This window comes from Moschus berezovskii, chromosome X (genome assembly GCF_049115385.1).
Source record: "Moschus berezovskii isolate FMDL1 chromosome X, NW_MosBer_1.0, whole genome shotgun sequence".
Classification (NCBI taxonomy): Eukaryota; Metazoa; Chordata; class Mammalia; order Artiodactyla; family Moschidae; genus Moschus; species Moschus berezovskii.
The window spans coordinates 73,854,447-73,869,477 of record NC_142488.1 but is presented as its reverse complement, the minus strand read 5'-3'; the positions used below and the strand labels follow the sequence as shown (position 1 = coordinate 73,869,477).

General features: G+C 39.0%; 1 protein-coding gene across 2 annotated transcripts in view; it reads right to left on the bottom strand.

Annotated features, from left to right (window-relative positions):
- Positions 1-15,031, bottom strand: part of APOOL (apolipoprotein O like) — a 128,427-nt gene that overhangs the window by 23,451 nt on the left and 89,945 nt on the right. For both annotated transcript variants that reach the window (XM_055438112.2, XM_055438114.2), the window contains 3 exons: positions 11,953-12,072; positions 8,365-8,419; positions 6,621-6,719 (listed from right to left, as the gene is read on the bottom strand). In XM_055438112.2, the coding sequence (XP_055294087.1) occupies positions 6,621-6,719; positions 8,365-8,419; positions 11,953-12,072 (274 nt within the window). The remainder of the gene's footprint in view (positions 1-6,620; positions 6,720-8,364; positions 8,420-11,952; positions 12,073-15,031) is intronic.

The window sequence follows — 15,031 nt, the reverse complement described above, 5'->3', positions numbered from 1 at the left end:
TTATTTAGCAGCGTGTTGTTCAGCCTCTATATGGTGGCATTTTTAATGGTTTTTCTCCCATAATTGAGATCTAATCTTGCTGCACTGTGGTCAGTAAAGATGCTTGGAATGATTCCCTTTTTTTTTTTTTTTTTAATTTACCAAGGCAAGATTTATGGTCCAGGATGTGATCTATCCTGGAAAAGGTTCCATGTGCGCTTGAGAAAAAGGTGAAATACATTGTTTTTGGGTGAAATGTCCTATAGATATCTATTAGGTCTAACTGGTCTATTATATCATTTAAAGTTTGTGTTTCCTTGTTAATTTTCTGTTTAGTTGATCTATCCATAGATGTAAGTGGGGTATTAAAATCACCCACTATTATTGCATTGTTGTTAATTTCCCCTTTCATATTTGTTAGTAATTGTCTTACATATTGCAGTGCTCCTATGTTGGGTGCATAAATATTTAGACATGTTATATCTTCTTCTTGGATTGATCCTTTGATCATTACGTAGTTTCCTTCTTTGTCTCTTTTCACAACCTTTGTTTTAAAGTCTATTTTACCTGATATGAGTACCCCTGCTTTCTTTTGGTTTCTATTTGCATGGATTATCTTTTTCCAGCCCTTCACTTTCAGTCTGTATGTGTCCCTCGTTTTGAGGTGGGTCTCTTGTAGACAAAATATATGGGGTTCTTGTTTTGGTATCCATTCAACCAGCCTTTGTCTTTTGGTTGGGGCATTCAACCCATTTACCTTAAGGTAATTATTGATAAGTATGATCCCATTGCCATTTTCTTTTTTGCTTTGGGTCCTAGTTTACACACCCTTTCTGTGTTTCCTGTCTAGAGAAGATCCTTTAGCATTTGTTGGAGAGCTGGTTTGGTGATGCTGAATTTTCTCAGCTTTTACTTGTCTGTAAAGCTTTTGATTTCTCCTTCATATTTGAATGACATCCTTGCTGGGTACAGTAATCTGGGCTGAAGTTTATTTTCTTTCATCACTTTAAGTATGTCCTGCCATTCCCTCCTGGCCTGAAGAGTTTCTGTTGAAAGATCAGCTCTTATCCTTATGGGTATCCCCTTGTGTGTTATTTGCTGCTTTTCCCTTGCTGCTTTTAATATTTGTGCTTTGTGTTTGATCTTCGTTAATTTGATTAATATGTGTCTTGGAGTATTTTGCGTTTGGTTTATCCTGTTGGGGACTCTCTGGGTTTCTTGGACTTGGCTGATTATGGTGATTATTTCTTTCCTCATTTTAGGGAAGTTTTCAACTATTATCTCCTCAAGTATTCTCTCATGGTCTTTCTTTTGGTCTTCTTCTTCTGGGACTCTTATGATTCGAATGTTGGAGCATTTACCATTGTCCCAGGTGTCTCTAATATTGTCCTCATTTCTTTTAATTCATTTTTCTTTTTTCCTCTCTTTTTCATTTTTTCTACAATCCTATCTTCTAGCTCAATTATCCTCTCTTCTGCCTCTGTTATTCTACTGTTTGTTCCCTCCAGAGTGTTTCTGATCTCATCTCTTGCATTATTCATTGTATATTGACTCTTTTTTATTTCCTCTAAGTCCGTATTAAACCTTTCTTGCATCTTCTCAATACTTTTCTCCAGGTTATTTATCTGTAACTCCATTTTGCTTTCAAGATTTTGAATCATTTTCACCATCAAAATTCGAAATTCTTTATCAGGTAGATTCCCTATATCTTCCTCTTTTGTTTGTGTTGGTGGGCATTTATCTTGTTCCTTTACTTGCTGGGTATTTCTCTGCCTCTTCATCTTGCTTATATTGCTTTGCTTGGGGTGGCCTTTCCCTCTTCTGGCAGTTTGTGGAGTTTTCTTTATTATGTAGTTTCCTCGCTCTGTGTGGAGTTTAACGGGTGACTTGTCAAGGTTCCCTGGTTAGGGAAGCTTCTGTTGGTGTTCTGGTGGGTGGAGCTTGATTTCTTCTCTCTGGAGTGCAATGACGTGTCCAGTAATGAGTTATGAGATGTCAGTGGGTTTGGAGTGACTTTGGGCAGCCTGTATATTGAAACTCAGGGCTATTTTCCTGTGTTGCTGGAGAATTTGCATGGTATGTCTTGCTCTGGAACTTTTTGACCCTTGGGTGGTGTTTGGTTTTAGTGTAGGTATGGAGCTGTTTGATGAGCTCCTATCGATTAATGTTCCCTGGAGTCAGGAGTTCTCTGGTGTTCTCAGGATTCGGGCTTAAGCCTCTTGCCTCCGGTTTTTGGTCTTATTCTTGGAGTAGCCTCTAGACTTCTCTATCTGCCATTTCCAAGGTCGTTCCCTCTGTTTTAGCTTCTGTTTGCTGGTCTCTTCAGTGTCTGATTTCCGCCCTGATACTAGGGGGTGAGTGGATACTTTTTAAGGCTCAGTTGTTCAGTCCTGTTCTGGGAGAGGAGGAATGCTGCAAATATCTCTGGCGTCTGTGGGGAGTGCTTGCAGCGTCTCGGCCACATTGGGTTTGCCCCCGCTCACAGCGCGTGTGTTGTTCCAGCCAACACTGCACAGGCTCTAGGTTGCTCTGCCGGGAACTGTCCGAGGCTGGCACTGGGTTCTATGTACTTCCCAGGTCTGAGCGGCTCAACTTCAGTTTTTTGGGTACTCCACAACGGCGCAGACTTGGCTGGGTCTGCGTTTTGTGCCTTCCCCGGTCCGAGCAGCTCAGGTGACCAGGTGTTTGGCAAGCATGGTCGCTGCCACGTATCACCTACCCAGTACCTGCCACTCAGTTTTATTGATGCACAACCGGCGCACCTACTCTGGCGGATATCAACTGGCCTGAGCCCAAGAAGTCTTGATTAGTAGCAAGCCTGCCTGCAGTTTGCATCGGATGCCTTTCTTGGGCCGTGGTTGCCCCCTCTGACTCTGGCTGACCTCCCTGCCTGTCTCGGTGTGGGATGGGGGATGGGTCCACTGCAGCCAGCTTGCTCTGCTCAGCCCTTTGTTCTGTGAGTGGGGCTGGCAGAGTCTTAGGTTAGAGCTTTCCACCTTTTCGTGGGGAAGCTATCCCTGTCTGCTCTGCTATCCCCTGTTAGTTCTCTCAGATTGTTCTCGTGGCATTCAAGCCCAGTCCTCTCTCTAAGCAGTTCAGCCAGCTCCTCCCTGCCCAGTCCCCGCTTGCTAATGGCATATGCAGGCGTCTGCACTGCTTCTCCGCTGGGAGTTACCGTTTGGCGTGTAATTTGTGGGTTTTAATGAGGAACGCTGGGCTGGAAGAAGCACAAGCTGGAATCAAGATTGCTGGGAGAAATATCAATAACCTCAGATATGCAGATAACGCCATCCTTATGGCAGAAAGTGAAGAGGAACTCCAAAGCCTCTTGATGAAAGTGAAAGAGGAGAGTGAAAAGGTTGGCTTGAAGCTCAACATTCAGAAAACAAAGATCATGGCATCTAGTCCCATCACTTCATGGGAAATAGATGGAAAAACAGTGGAAACAGTGTCAGACTGTATTTTTTTGGGCTCCAAAATCACTGCAGATGCTGATTGCAGCCAGGAAATTAAAAGACGCTTACTCCTTGGAAGGAGAGTTATGACCAACCTTGATAGTATATTAAAAAGCAGAGACATTACTTTACCAACCAAGGTCCGTCTAGTCAAGACTATGGTTTTTCCCGTGGTCATGTATGGATGTGAGAGTTGGTCTGTGAAGAAAGCTGATCGCCGAAGAATTGATGCTTTTGAATTGTGGTGCTGGAGAAGACTCTTGAGAGTCCCTTGGACTGCAAAGAGATCCAACCAGTCCATTCTAAAGGAGATCGATCCTGGGTGTTCATTGGAAGGACTGATGCTAAAGCTGAAACTCCAATACTTTGGCCACCTCATGCGACGAGTTGACTCACTGGAAAAGACTCTGATGCTGGGAAAGTTTGGGGGCGGGAGGAGAAGGGGACGACAGAGAATGAGATGGCTGGATGGCATCACCGACTCTGGAGATGAGTTTAAGCGAACTCTGGGAGTTGGTGATGGACAGGGAGGCCTGGCATGCTGTGATTCATGGGGTCACAGAAAGTCGGACACGACTGAGCGACAGAACTGTACTGAACTGAATTAATTCTTTATTTTTTCTCCCGGTTATGTGGCCTCTGAGGCTTCAAGGCTCGCCACAGACTAGCCAGTGAGAGTGTTTCCTGGTGTTTGGAAACTTCTCTTTTTAAAGCCTCCCTTCCCGGGACGGAGGTCCGTCCTTACCTCTTTTTTCTCTCTTTTTATCTTTTTTCTACCTCCTTTCGAAGACAATGGGCTGCTTTTCTGGGTGCCTGATGTCCTCTGCCAGCATTGAGAAGTTGTTTTTTGGAGTTTACTCCGTGTTCAAATGTTCTTTTGATGAATTTGTGGGGGAGAGAGTGGTCTCACCATCCTATTCCTCCTCCATCTTGTTCCTTCTCCCATATAACATGGTTTATGCTGAACCACTATTGAAACTTTCCTTCTGGGAGTCTGGAATCTTGGTACATGCCAGACAGATAGTGTTTATATGACTAGCCTCCGATAATAGCCTTGTTCACTCAGTTTCTAATAAGCTTCTCTGACTGACATCATCTCATAAGTATTGTCACAATTCATTAGTGGACGAATTAGGTGCATCTTATGACTTATACAAGGAGCCTGGTGGGTTACAGTCCATAGGGTCGCAAAGAGTTGGACATGACTGAACTGACTGAGCACGCACACATGACTTACCTGACTCTACTGGGAGAAAACTCCTGGACGCTTGTAATTCGTTTCCCCTAAGCTTTGCCTGATGTATCTTTTCCCTTTGTTGATTTTACTTTGCATCCTTTCAATGGAATAAATCTTAGCCATGAATATGACTATAGGTTGAATCCTCTAAGTCTTCTGAGCTAACCATCAAACCTGGGAGTGGCTGTGGGGACTCTTTCTGTACAAGTGGTATAGTGAGAAGGAAGGACAAAGTTGGTAGAGATACAGAGTACAAATATGAAAAGAAATGAAATGTATTAACCCTAAAGTGCTGAATGAGAGTAGTGAGTGAGTTGTCTACCTCAGAATCTCCATTCCCAGCTAGCTGATGTCAGTTCCAACAACCTTGATCAAGATGAGACCAAGAGGGAATAAATATTTTCTATGAGATATATCAGTATCTCTGTCTCAATTTCTTAATATAGTCCCCCCAAATATGGGTGGTCACAACTAAGCAGAGAAAAGCAGTTTGAATGGTTAGTATACATTATTATATAAATGTAAAATTTTCAAGATCCTTTTTAAATAGCGAGAGATTATTAAGATCTTGTAAAAAATAATGTTATCTAAAAGATGAAAAACAAAATGATAAATTACAATTTTAATAGGAACAGCTATATATTTTTTAAATTTTATTTTTAAATGACCATTCAGGAAATTCAACTTTTGGGGGGGGGTTCAGTTTTATCCATTTTAATATATGTACAGAGTTTGAAACCACCACTACAATCAGGATATGTTCTATCATTCCTAAAATTTATCTCATGCTATCCCTTCGTAGTCACACCTTTCCCCCACTCCTAACCCCTGTGAACCTCTGACTTATTCTTTGTCACTAAAGTTTTTCCTTTTTGAGAATAATATCAATGGAATCATACATTGTGTAACTTTTTACGACTGACTTCTTTAACTCAGATTCATCAAGATTGTTGTACATATCAATGGTTCATTCCTTTTGTTCCTAAGTTGTATTCCTTTGCATGAATGTGCCATAGACTAGTTCACTGTTGAAAGACATTTAGGTTGTTTGCAGCTTTCAGTGGTTATGAATGGAGTTACTATAAATACACCAGGGAAGCCTGCCATGCTGCAGCTCATGGGGAAACAAAGAATCAGACATGACTGGGCAAATGAACAACAACAATGACAACTATAAACATTAGTGTACAGGTTATCCAAAGTAAATACCCAAGAGTGGGAATACTGGATCTCATAGTAATTACATGTTTAATTTTATGAGAAACTGTCAGGCTATTTTCCAGAATGGGTATCTCATTTTATATTCCCACCAAAAGTGTACAAGAGTGTCAGTTGCTCTACATTTTCAACTACATTTTGTATAAGCATTCTTCTTAATTTGACATATTCTAGTAGGTATGTATTATTATCTCACTGTATCTTTTTTTTTTTTAATAATATTTTTAATTGAAGGACAATTGCTTTACAGAATTTTGTTGTTTTCTGTCAAACATCAGCAAGAATCAGCCATAGGTGCACCCATATCCCCTCCCTCCTGAGCCTCCCTCCCATCTCCCTCCCCATCGAACCCTTCTAGATTGTTATAGAGTTCCCTGAATCATACAGCCAATTCCCATTGGCTATCTATTTTACATATGGTATTGTAAGTTTCCATGTTACTCTCATACATCTCACTCACTGTAGTTTTAATTTGCATTTCCCTAATAACTAATGATATTGGACTTCTTTTGGAATCACTGTATTTCTAAAAATACAAAAAAGTCTTTGTGAAAGTAAAGTAAACACACGGTACTATAGAATCTAAAATTTTTTACGTTAGCCTATCCTAGTGTCAGTAAGGGATAAGTCCCAATATTCAATAAGGAATATGAGGTTTTCCTGTAGCAGTAAAATTCAGAAATTAGTATAATAGCATTGAAAGAGGGAACATATATATATTTTAACCATACCTTTTCTTGCTGAAATGAAGCCTGCCAATCCTGAAACTGTAATCACTCCAATTTTTGGAAGAAAATCTCGAGGTGGATTCTTCAGATATACATATGCATCTCAAGAAATCAGTTAAAAATTAATATGAATAACTTACAATTGGGCATTCATATCAGTATGATGAAAAGTTAAGAGATTTGCTAAGATAACAGCAGATGACTTAAACATTCGTGAGAGCCAACTCATTGGAAAAGACTCTGATGCTGGGAAAGATCAAGACAAAAGGGATGAGACGGTTGAATGACATCACTGGCTCAATGGGCATGAGTTTGAGCAAACTCCAGGAGATAGTGAAGGACAGAGGAGCCTGGCAGGCTACAGTCCATGGGGTTGCAAACAGCTGGACAAGGCTTAGCGACTAAACAACAACAAAAAGAACTACACAAAATAATGATTTGAGCAGCAACTTAAAAAACCAGTTATAATAGTTACCTGCTACAGAATTAAAATCTTCCTTCCACAGCTTATTTAATAGCATTTGTTTTCTTAATAGAGGTGATTATTACACTTTAATGAAATATAATGCTAGAATGCACACCTTAAGATGGATTACTATAAAGTAAATTCCTGATTGTGTATGCACAATAATGGAAATGCTTCTGGCCTTATCTATTTAAACAATGGTAGGATCCAGAAAGAATTGAAATAGATACTTTATTAAGGAACTTTGAATAAGGGTCTAGTAAAACATGGAGCTACTACACTCTGCTTGTCACACTATTCCCCAGTAACCTCAGAGTAGTTGTTGCTCTCAGTTAAAACCAATGGTCAGAGTACAGACAAAAAATAGATGGAGAGTGGGTAGAGGTCCAGATTTCTTGACTTTTTTATATGTCTATATGGTTTCTGGTTCCATGCAACCCCAAAAAACACTCTTCTATCATAATTATTTAACTATTTAAAGCAGTTCATTTATTTAATATTCCTCAAGACTACTGATGAGGCATATAACTTGGAATTAATTGGAATTAATCTCTACACACATTATATGATGATACACATACAGGTTATCAATATCAGTGACATTTAAAAATTTTAGCTAATCTTTCTGTCCCTACCCCCCCCCCCCACACACATTTGACAACTGACTTAGGCTAAGAAGGGAGCTATATCTGCTGCCAAACTCCATTATCAAATTAACAAGTCAAATACAATTGTTTTCCAACATTAGCTCAAATATTCTAGGGTGACTAATTGAAGTACTGTTTCCCAGCAATTGGTAGCAAACTACTATGCATTTTAACAGCAAACAGTATTTATTTAAACTAACTAATAATAATGGAGATATATCTCTAGCTTATGGTTTATGAATATGTAATATGGGTTTTGTAGCCAAAACAGTTTGAGTCCAGGTGTTGCCACTTACTAGCTAGGTGACATTGGTAATTCACTTAAAACTTCTAAACCACAGGTTCCTCATCTATAAAATGGGATAAGTATCATACCAACATTCACATGTTTGCTAAAAAATTAAATTAGATAAATTAGGTAAAATGCTTATTATAGTGCCTCAGCATATAATAATCGCTAAATAAATAATGGATGCCATTGCTTTATTATTGTCATAAACTGCTAAATGGAGTATCTTCTGAGTTGGAAAAACATGATAATGGATAACATTCCGAGTTTGTTTTCTCACATGTAAACCCCGGAAGTTAAAAAGACAATAGAACATTTCTGAATATAGATGGTTCACTCACCTACCTTTTCCAAATTGCACTGTATCCATTATCCCATTTTTCACAAAGACATAAAGACCCTAAGCAAAAAAGGGGGGAAAAAGGACATCTGTATTTTTGAAGATGTCGATAATTAGATCAAATAGCCCACATCTCTGAGAATGTATGAAATTTAACCAAAATAAATCTAGCTTCTCTATTATCTATCAGGACACTTCTTGAACTTAGCTTCTCTTCTTGTTTTTCATCTCTTTAACATGGACAATACATGTTACTATTTTCATCATATAAATGGGAAAAGTAATGCCTAGAAAATAATCAGAGCAGCTCACAGAAAAGTTATTACAGAAATACAAAGATTTATCATCTTATTTTATGACAGTGTAGAAAAATGAATGGAATTTTTAAAAAGCATGAAGAGAGGTACATTTCAGCTTAGAAGCAACATCTCATTAATAAAGATGTAACAGCAACAACATTAATGATTAGTGGAGAAAACGACAAAAAGCCTAAACAAAGTGCTTCATCTCCCTTTTTCTCAGTGTGCATTCAGTTCAGTTCAGTTGCTCAGTTGCGTCCGACTTTTGCGACACCATGGACTGCAGCATGCCAGGCTTCCCTGTCAACCACCAACTCCCGGAACTTACTCAAACTCATGTCCATCAAGTCAGAGATGCCATCCAACCATCTCATCCTCTGATGTTCCCTTCTCCTCCCGCCTTCAATCTTTCCCAGCATCAGGGTCTTTTCAATGAGTCAGTTCTTCGCATTTGGTGGCCAAAATATTGGAGTTTCAGCTTTAGTATCAGTCCTTCTAATGACTATTCAGGACTAATTTCTTTTAGGATAGACTGTTTGGATCTCTGACTTCCTTTAGGATTGACTGGTTGGGTCTCCAAGAGTCTTCTCCAACAGCACAGTTCAAAAGCATCAATTCTTTGGCGCTCAGCTTTCTTTAGAGTCCAACTCACATCCATACATGACTACTGGAAAAACCATAGCTTTGACTACATGGACCTTGTCAGCAAAGTAATGTCTTTGCTTTTAATAGGCTGTCTGGGTTTGTCATAGCTTTTCTTCCAAGGAGCAAGTGTCTTTTAATTTCATGGCTGCAGTCACGATCTGCAGTGATTTTGGAGCCCAAGAAAATAAAGTCTGTCACTGTTTCCATTGTTTCGCCATCTATTTGCAATGAAGTGATGGGACCAAATGTCAAGATCTTAGTTTTTTGAATGTTGACTTTTATAGTGTGCATTAGAAAAATAAATAACACATTTACCTTAGGATAGAAATCATCCTACACAGACTGCTATCCATCTTGTTTTTTCAAAAGGAACATAAATTCTCTGCAAATCAACATCATATTAACCCATTGGAGGGATTAAAGATTTAAATCAAATTACTCATTTTACCTGTTTCTATTTTAATATAGGAAATATTGTTACACACATTTTTTTCAATAGGTATTATCTCAATTACATCAGAAGAAAAATGAAGGTACGGAATAATTTACCGGTACCAACTGCCCATTGTTATGCTGTACTCTATCAATGGAACTACAAAACACGGTGTAAATATATAGTCTCCTTCTGTGAACTAAATTCTATGAAATCATGGAATAAAAACAACAAAAGAAAACAACAATGACAACAATAAAAGATTTTTCAAAGCAAAGAAAATATAAATAATTACATTAAATAAGAAAGAAATGTTATTGCTATTGACAAAATTAGTAACTTTGTCTCAGATACTTTCATGATGATCAGATGCAGGACATGTTCATTGTGTTTTAAAGCTGTACAAACCAACAGGTACCCTAATTGCCACTGAGCTATTTATCCTTAGGGATTTTCTCTTGAGAAAATGTTACCTTCAAAGTTATAATACTTACAGACAAGTTGATTGGGAATCATTTAACTGTTGAGGAAGAAAACTAGTCACTTTTGGGAAATTTTCCTTAGCTGTGTTTAGGAATTCACTTTTACCACTGGAGGTCACTGCTACCTAAATTTCAAAACACTAAGGAATAGAAATAGAAAATGAATTTGCCCTCCATGATTCTAAGTTTAATGCAGAATGTAATTTGAGTCAGAGGTAATTTTTAGAGAATATATTATTTTTTAAGGGAAAAATAGAGAGGAAACGTTTATATTGAAGATGAAATGCATTTGAAAGCACCTTATTTCAACCTATTCAGTTCAGCATATTAACAAAATAAAAAGTTCTTTTGGTCTTAAATTGGGTGACGGTAACAATAGCAACTTAAAGATCTCTCAGGAACAATTTCCCTCACTGAAAACAACTTTGAGGACACTATGGAAAATGAGCTCTCAGGAGACCTCAGTCTGAATCATCCAGATGTTGATATATAGCCTCAGGGGCATGATTCAGACCCTATTAGTTAAGCTATTTCTTGCTAAGGCCAAACTATAGTACAAATAGTCAAACTATTAAGAGTGCATTAAACGTCTATCAGAATTGTTTGACAGGCATAAAATAAAACACCATATATTCATCAGATGTTTGAAATACCAGCTGAAATGACCATAGTTCAAAGATTTGCTATTTAAGAACATTAGAATTTTCTTTCTAAAAAGAATGGATTAGAAACAAAAAGAGGCACAAGGGTTCACAATTGGATAGGTTAGATTTGAGGAAAAGTTGTGTGGTTATTAGGTCACAATGATTAAAATAATAGTACCAACATTATCACTATGACATTGACACTGGAATGTTGATGTTAGCACACATCTATGTGGATGTGATAGTGAAACAGCAATAATGTACTAGCTTATTCCACCATTCTAATGCTGGATAGTGTTGATTCAAAGCTAAGTATTAAAATAAGGTGAATCCTATTTTGCCCAATAGATGGCTACAGTCAGAAATTACTTATGAACCAAACCCAACATGTGAACATTTTACTTAGTCAAATAAGGAACAATGCAGAAGTAACCTCAGAATGTTTTGTACATGCCATGTGACATAAATGCTTGTTGAACTCTAATCTATGCAGTAGTGGTAGAGAACATTATATATGCCCACAAAATTTTTGCTGCTACTCATACTGAGAGATGGCATCTAATTCCTCTCCCATAAAAACTGGGTTGGCCTTAGTGACTTTTTTTAACAACAAAATGTTGTACAAGTAACCTTCCTGGACATCTTAAGATAGGTAAGAAGCTTGGTGAATTGTGACTAGGGCCTCTTGTAACATTTTCTCTAGAAGCCCTGAACTGTCCATGTAAGTTATCTGACTACCTGAGGCTGGGTGTAGATGCTACAGTCAACATTCTCAGTTGAGCCCAGCCTCATAGCCATCTGTGACAAGGTGCCAGCGATGAGAATGAAGCTGTCCTGGACCCTCTGGATCAGTCCATTCACCTGACGAATGCCATTGAGTGACTTTTGTCAATACCATATGCGACAGAAGAAACAGCTATCTGAAGTATGATTAAATTTTTGACTCACAAAATCATGAGTTAGAATAGTTACTATTTTAAACCATTAAGTTTTGGGGCAATTTGTTACATATCAGTGGATAACTGGAACAACTGCTATGTAATACAAATGAGAACCCTCTGATACTAAACCACTATCAGAATTCACTTACCTTGCACCAGCCAATATAACGACCAGCTGTAGTGCGAATGGATGCAAAGCCCATTTGTAAATGACCAGGCTGATCTTCAACATATTTAGACTGGAGAGGTGGTGCGGTATATATGGGGAGCTAGAAGGGAAAAAGTTCATGTCAAAAATATAAAATAGCTGGACTTCTTTTTTTCCAGCATATGGCAGAATAAGAATCCTTACCAACCTTCCTACTGAAAACAACTGAAAAATGCTGATAAAATATATTTTGCGTGTGTGCTAGGTCACTTCAGTCACGTCCGACTCTTTGAGACCCTATGGACTATGTAGCCTGCCAGGCTCCTCTAGGCAAGGATACTGGAGTGGGTTGCCATGCCCTCCTCCAGGGGATCTTCCTGACCCAGGGATCGAATCTGCATCTCTTATGTCTCCTGCATTGGCAGGCGAGTTCTTTGTCACTAATGCCACCTGGGAAGACCAAAATATATTTTAAACCATCTTAAATGCAAGAATAACCTGGTAACCTATTTATAAAGACTATTCAAAAGCCAGACATTAAGTGAAGGCAAAAATGTAGAGATGAAAAACAAAACCAGCTTTTACCTTGATGTCATTTGCTGTGAAACAGATGGTTAATGGAGTATGGATTCAGAAAACAAAACCCAGATGAGCTTGAGGTGGGCAATCTTACTGGAGACACTTTAAGAGACCCTTGCATCTCAAGATGCTGCATCCTAAATTAAGGTTGAGCTAGAAATAAACATTTCATTACAAGGGACTGTTAGGATAACTGATTGTCTCAAAGATTGGTCACTGAGTAGAGAAGAAAGAACATTTCCTAAGAATTGACAGTCACAAGTGAGAACTCATAAACTACAGCACAAAACTCTCAATAATCTAAGAAATCTCAAATCAAGTATACATGTAGTGTGCTCCCAGGCTGGTATCCCCAAAAATATGTAGTAGATGCAAATGAACAGATCCTCTCTGGAGGAAGCCACCCTGTCTTCAAAGAATTACAACAGATAAAGTTCTAAAAATATGAAACCACAATTTCGAAAAAAGAAGTAAAATTAGAAGACATTAGAAAGGATTTTGATAAGAGCTAGCAGAAACAACAAAGAGCAGAATCAGAGCCGCAAAAATGTCTACACTAGAACATATGATATCAAATACATGTATTTTTTTTTGTTGTTGTTGACAATGAGGGCTAATCCACTTCTTCTAAGGGGATTCTTGTCCTGAGTAGTAGATATAATGGTCATCTGAATTAAATTCACCCATTTCTGTTTATTTTAGTTCACTGATTCCTAAAATGTTGATGTTCACTCCTGCCATCACCTGCTTGACCATGTCCAATTTACCTTGATTCATGAACCTAACATTCCAAGTTTCTATGTATCATTTTCACCTACAGGATCGGAATTTACTTTCAACACGCATTAACACCTGAGCATCGTTTCTGCTTTAACCAAGACAATTCATTCTTTCTAGAGCTATTTCTCTGCTCGTCCCCAGTAGCATATTGGACACCTATGACATGGGGTGCTTATCATCCAGAGTCATATATTTTTCCCTCTTCATACTGTTCATGGGTTCTCGAGGCAACAGTACTGAAGTGGTTTGCCATTCCCTTCTCTAGTGGGCAACATTTTGTCAGAACTCTCCACCATGACCAATCAGTATTTGGTGACAAGAGTCCGAAATGCAGTACATGGGGTCAGTTCAGTTCAGTTCAGTCACTCAGTCATGTCCGACTCTTTGCGACCCCATGAATCACAGCATGCCAGGCCTCCCTGTCCATCACCAACTCCCGGAGTTCACTCAAACTCATGTCCATCGAGTCGGTGACACCATCCATTCTCTGTCATTCCCTTCTCCTCCTGCCCCCAATCCCTCCCAGCATCAGAGTCTTCTCCAGTGAGTTAACATTTTGCAGGAGGTGGCCAAAGTATTGGAGCTTCAGCTTTAGCATCAGTCCTTCCAATGAACACACAGGATTCATCTCCTTTAGAATGGACTGGTTGGATCTCCTTGAAGTCCAAGGGACTCTCAAGAGTCTTCTCCAACACCACAGTTCAAAAGCATCAATTCTTCCATGATCAGCTTTCCTCACAGTCCAACTCTCACATCCATACATGACCACTGGAAAACTCATACCCTTGACTAGAGGGACCTTGGTTGGCAAAGTAATGTCTCTGCTTTTTAATATGCTACCTAGATTGGTCATAACTTTCCTTCCAAGGAGTAAGCGTCTTTTAATTTCATGGCTGCAGTCAGCACCCACAGTGATTTTGGAGCCCCCAAAAATAAAGTCTGACACTGTTTCCACTGTTTCCCCATTTATTTCCCATGAAGTGATGGGACCAGATGCCATGATCTTCGTTTTCTGAATGTTGGGCTTCAAGTCAACCTTTTCACTCTCCTCTTTCACTTTCATCAAGAGGCTTTTTTGTTCCTCTTCACTTTCTGCCATAAGGGTGGTGTCATCTGCATATCTGAGTTTATTGATATTTCTCCTGGCAATCTTGATTCCAGCCTGTGTTTCTTCCAGCCCAGCGTTCCTCATGATCTACTCTGCATACAAGTTAAATAAGCAGGGTGACAATATACAACCTTGACGTACTCCTTTTCCTATTTGGAACCAGTCCATTGTTCCATGTCCAGTTCTGTTGCTTCCTGACCTTCATACAGGTTTCTCAAGAGGCAGGTCAGGTGGTGGTATTCCCATCTCTTTCAGAATGTTCCACAGTTTATTGTGATCCACACAATCAAAGGCTTTGGCATAGTCAATGAAGCAGAAATAGATGTTTTTCTGGAACTCTCTTGCTTTCTCCATGATCCAGCGGATGTTGGCAATTTGATCTCTGGTGCCTCTGCCTTTTCTAAAACCTGCTTGAACATCTGGGAGTTCACGGTTCACATATTGCTGAAGCCTGGGTTGGAGAATTTTGAGCATGACTTTACTAGCCTGTGAGATGAGTGCAATTGTGCGGTAGTTTAATCATTGTTTGGCATTGCCTTTCTTTGGGATTAGGATGAAGACTGACCTTTTCCAGTCCTGTGGCCACTGCTGAGTTTTCCAAATTTGCTGACAT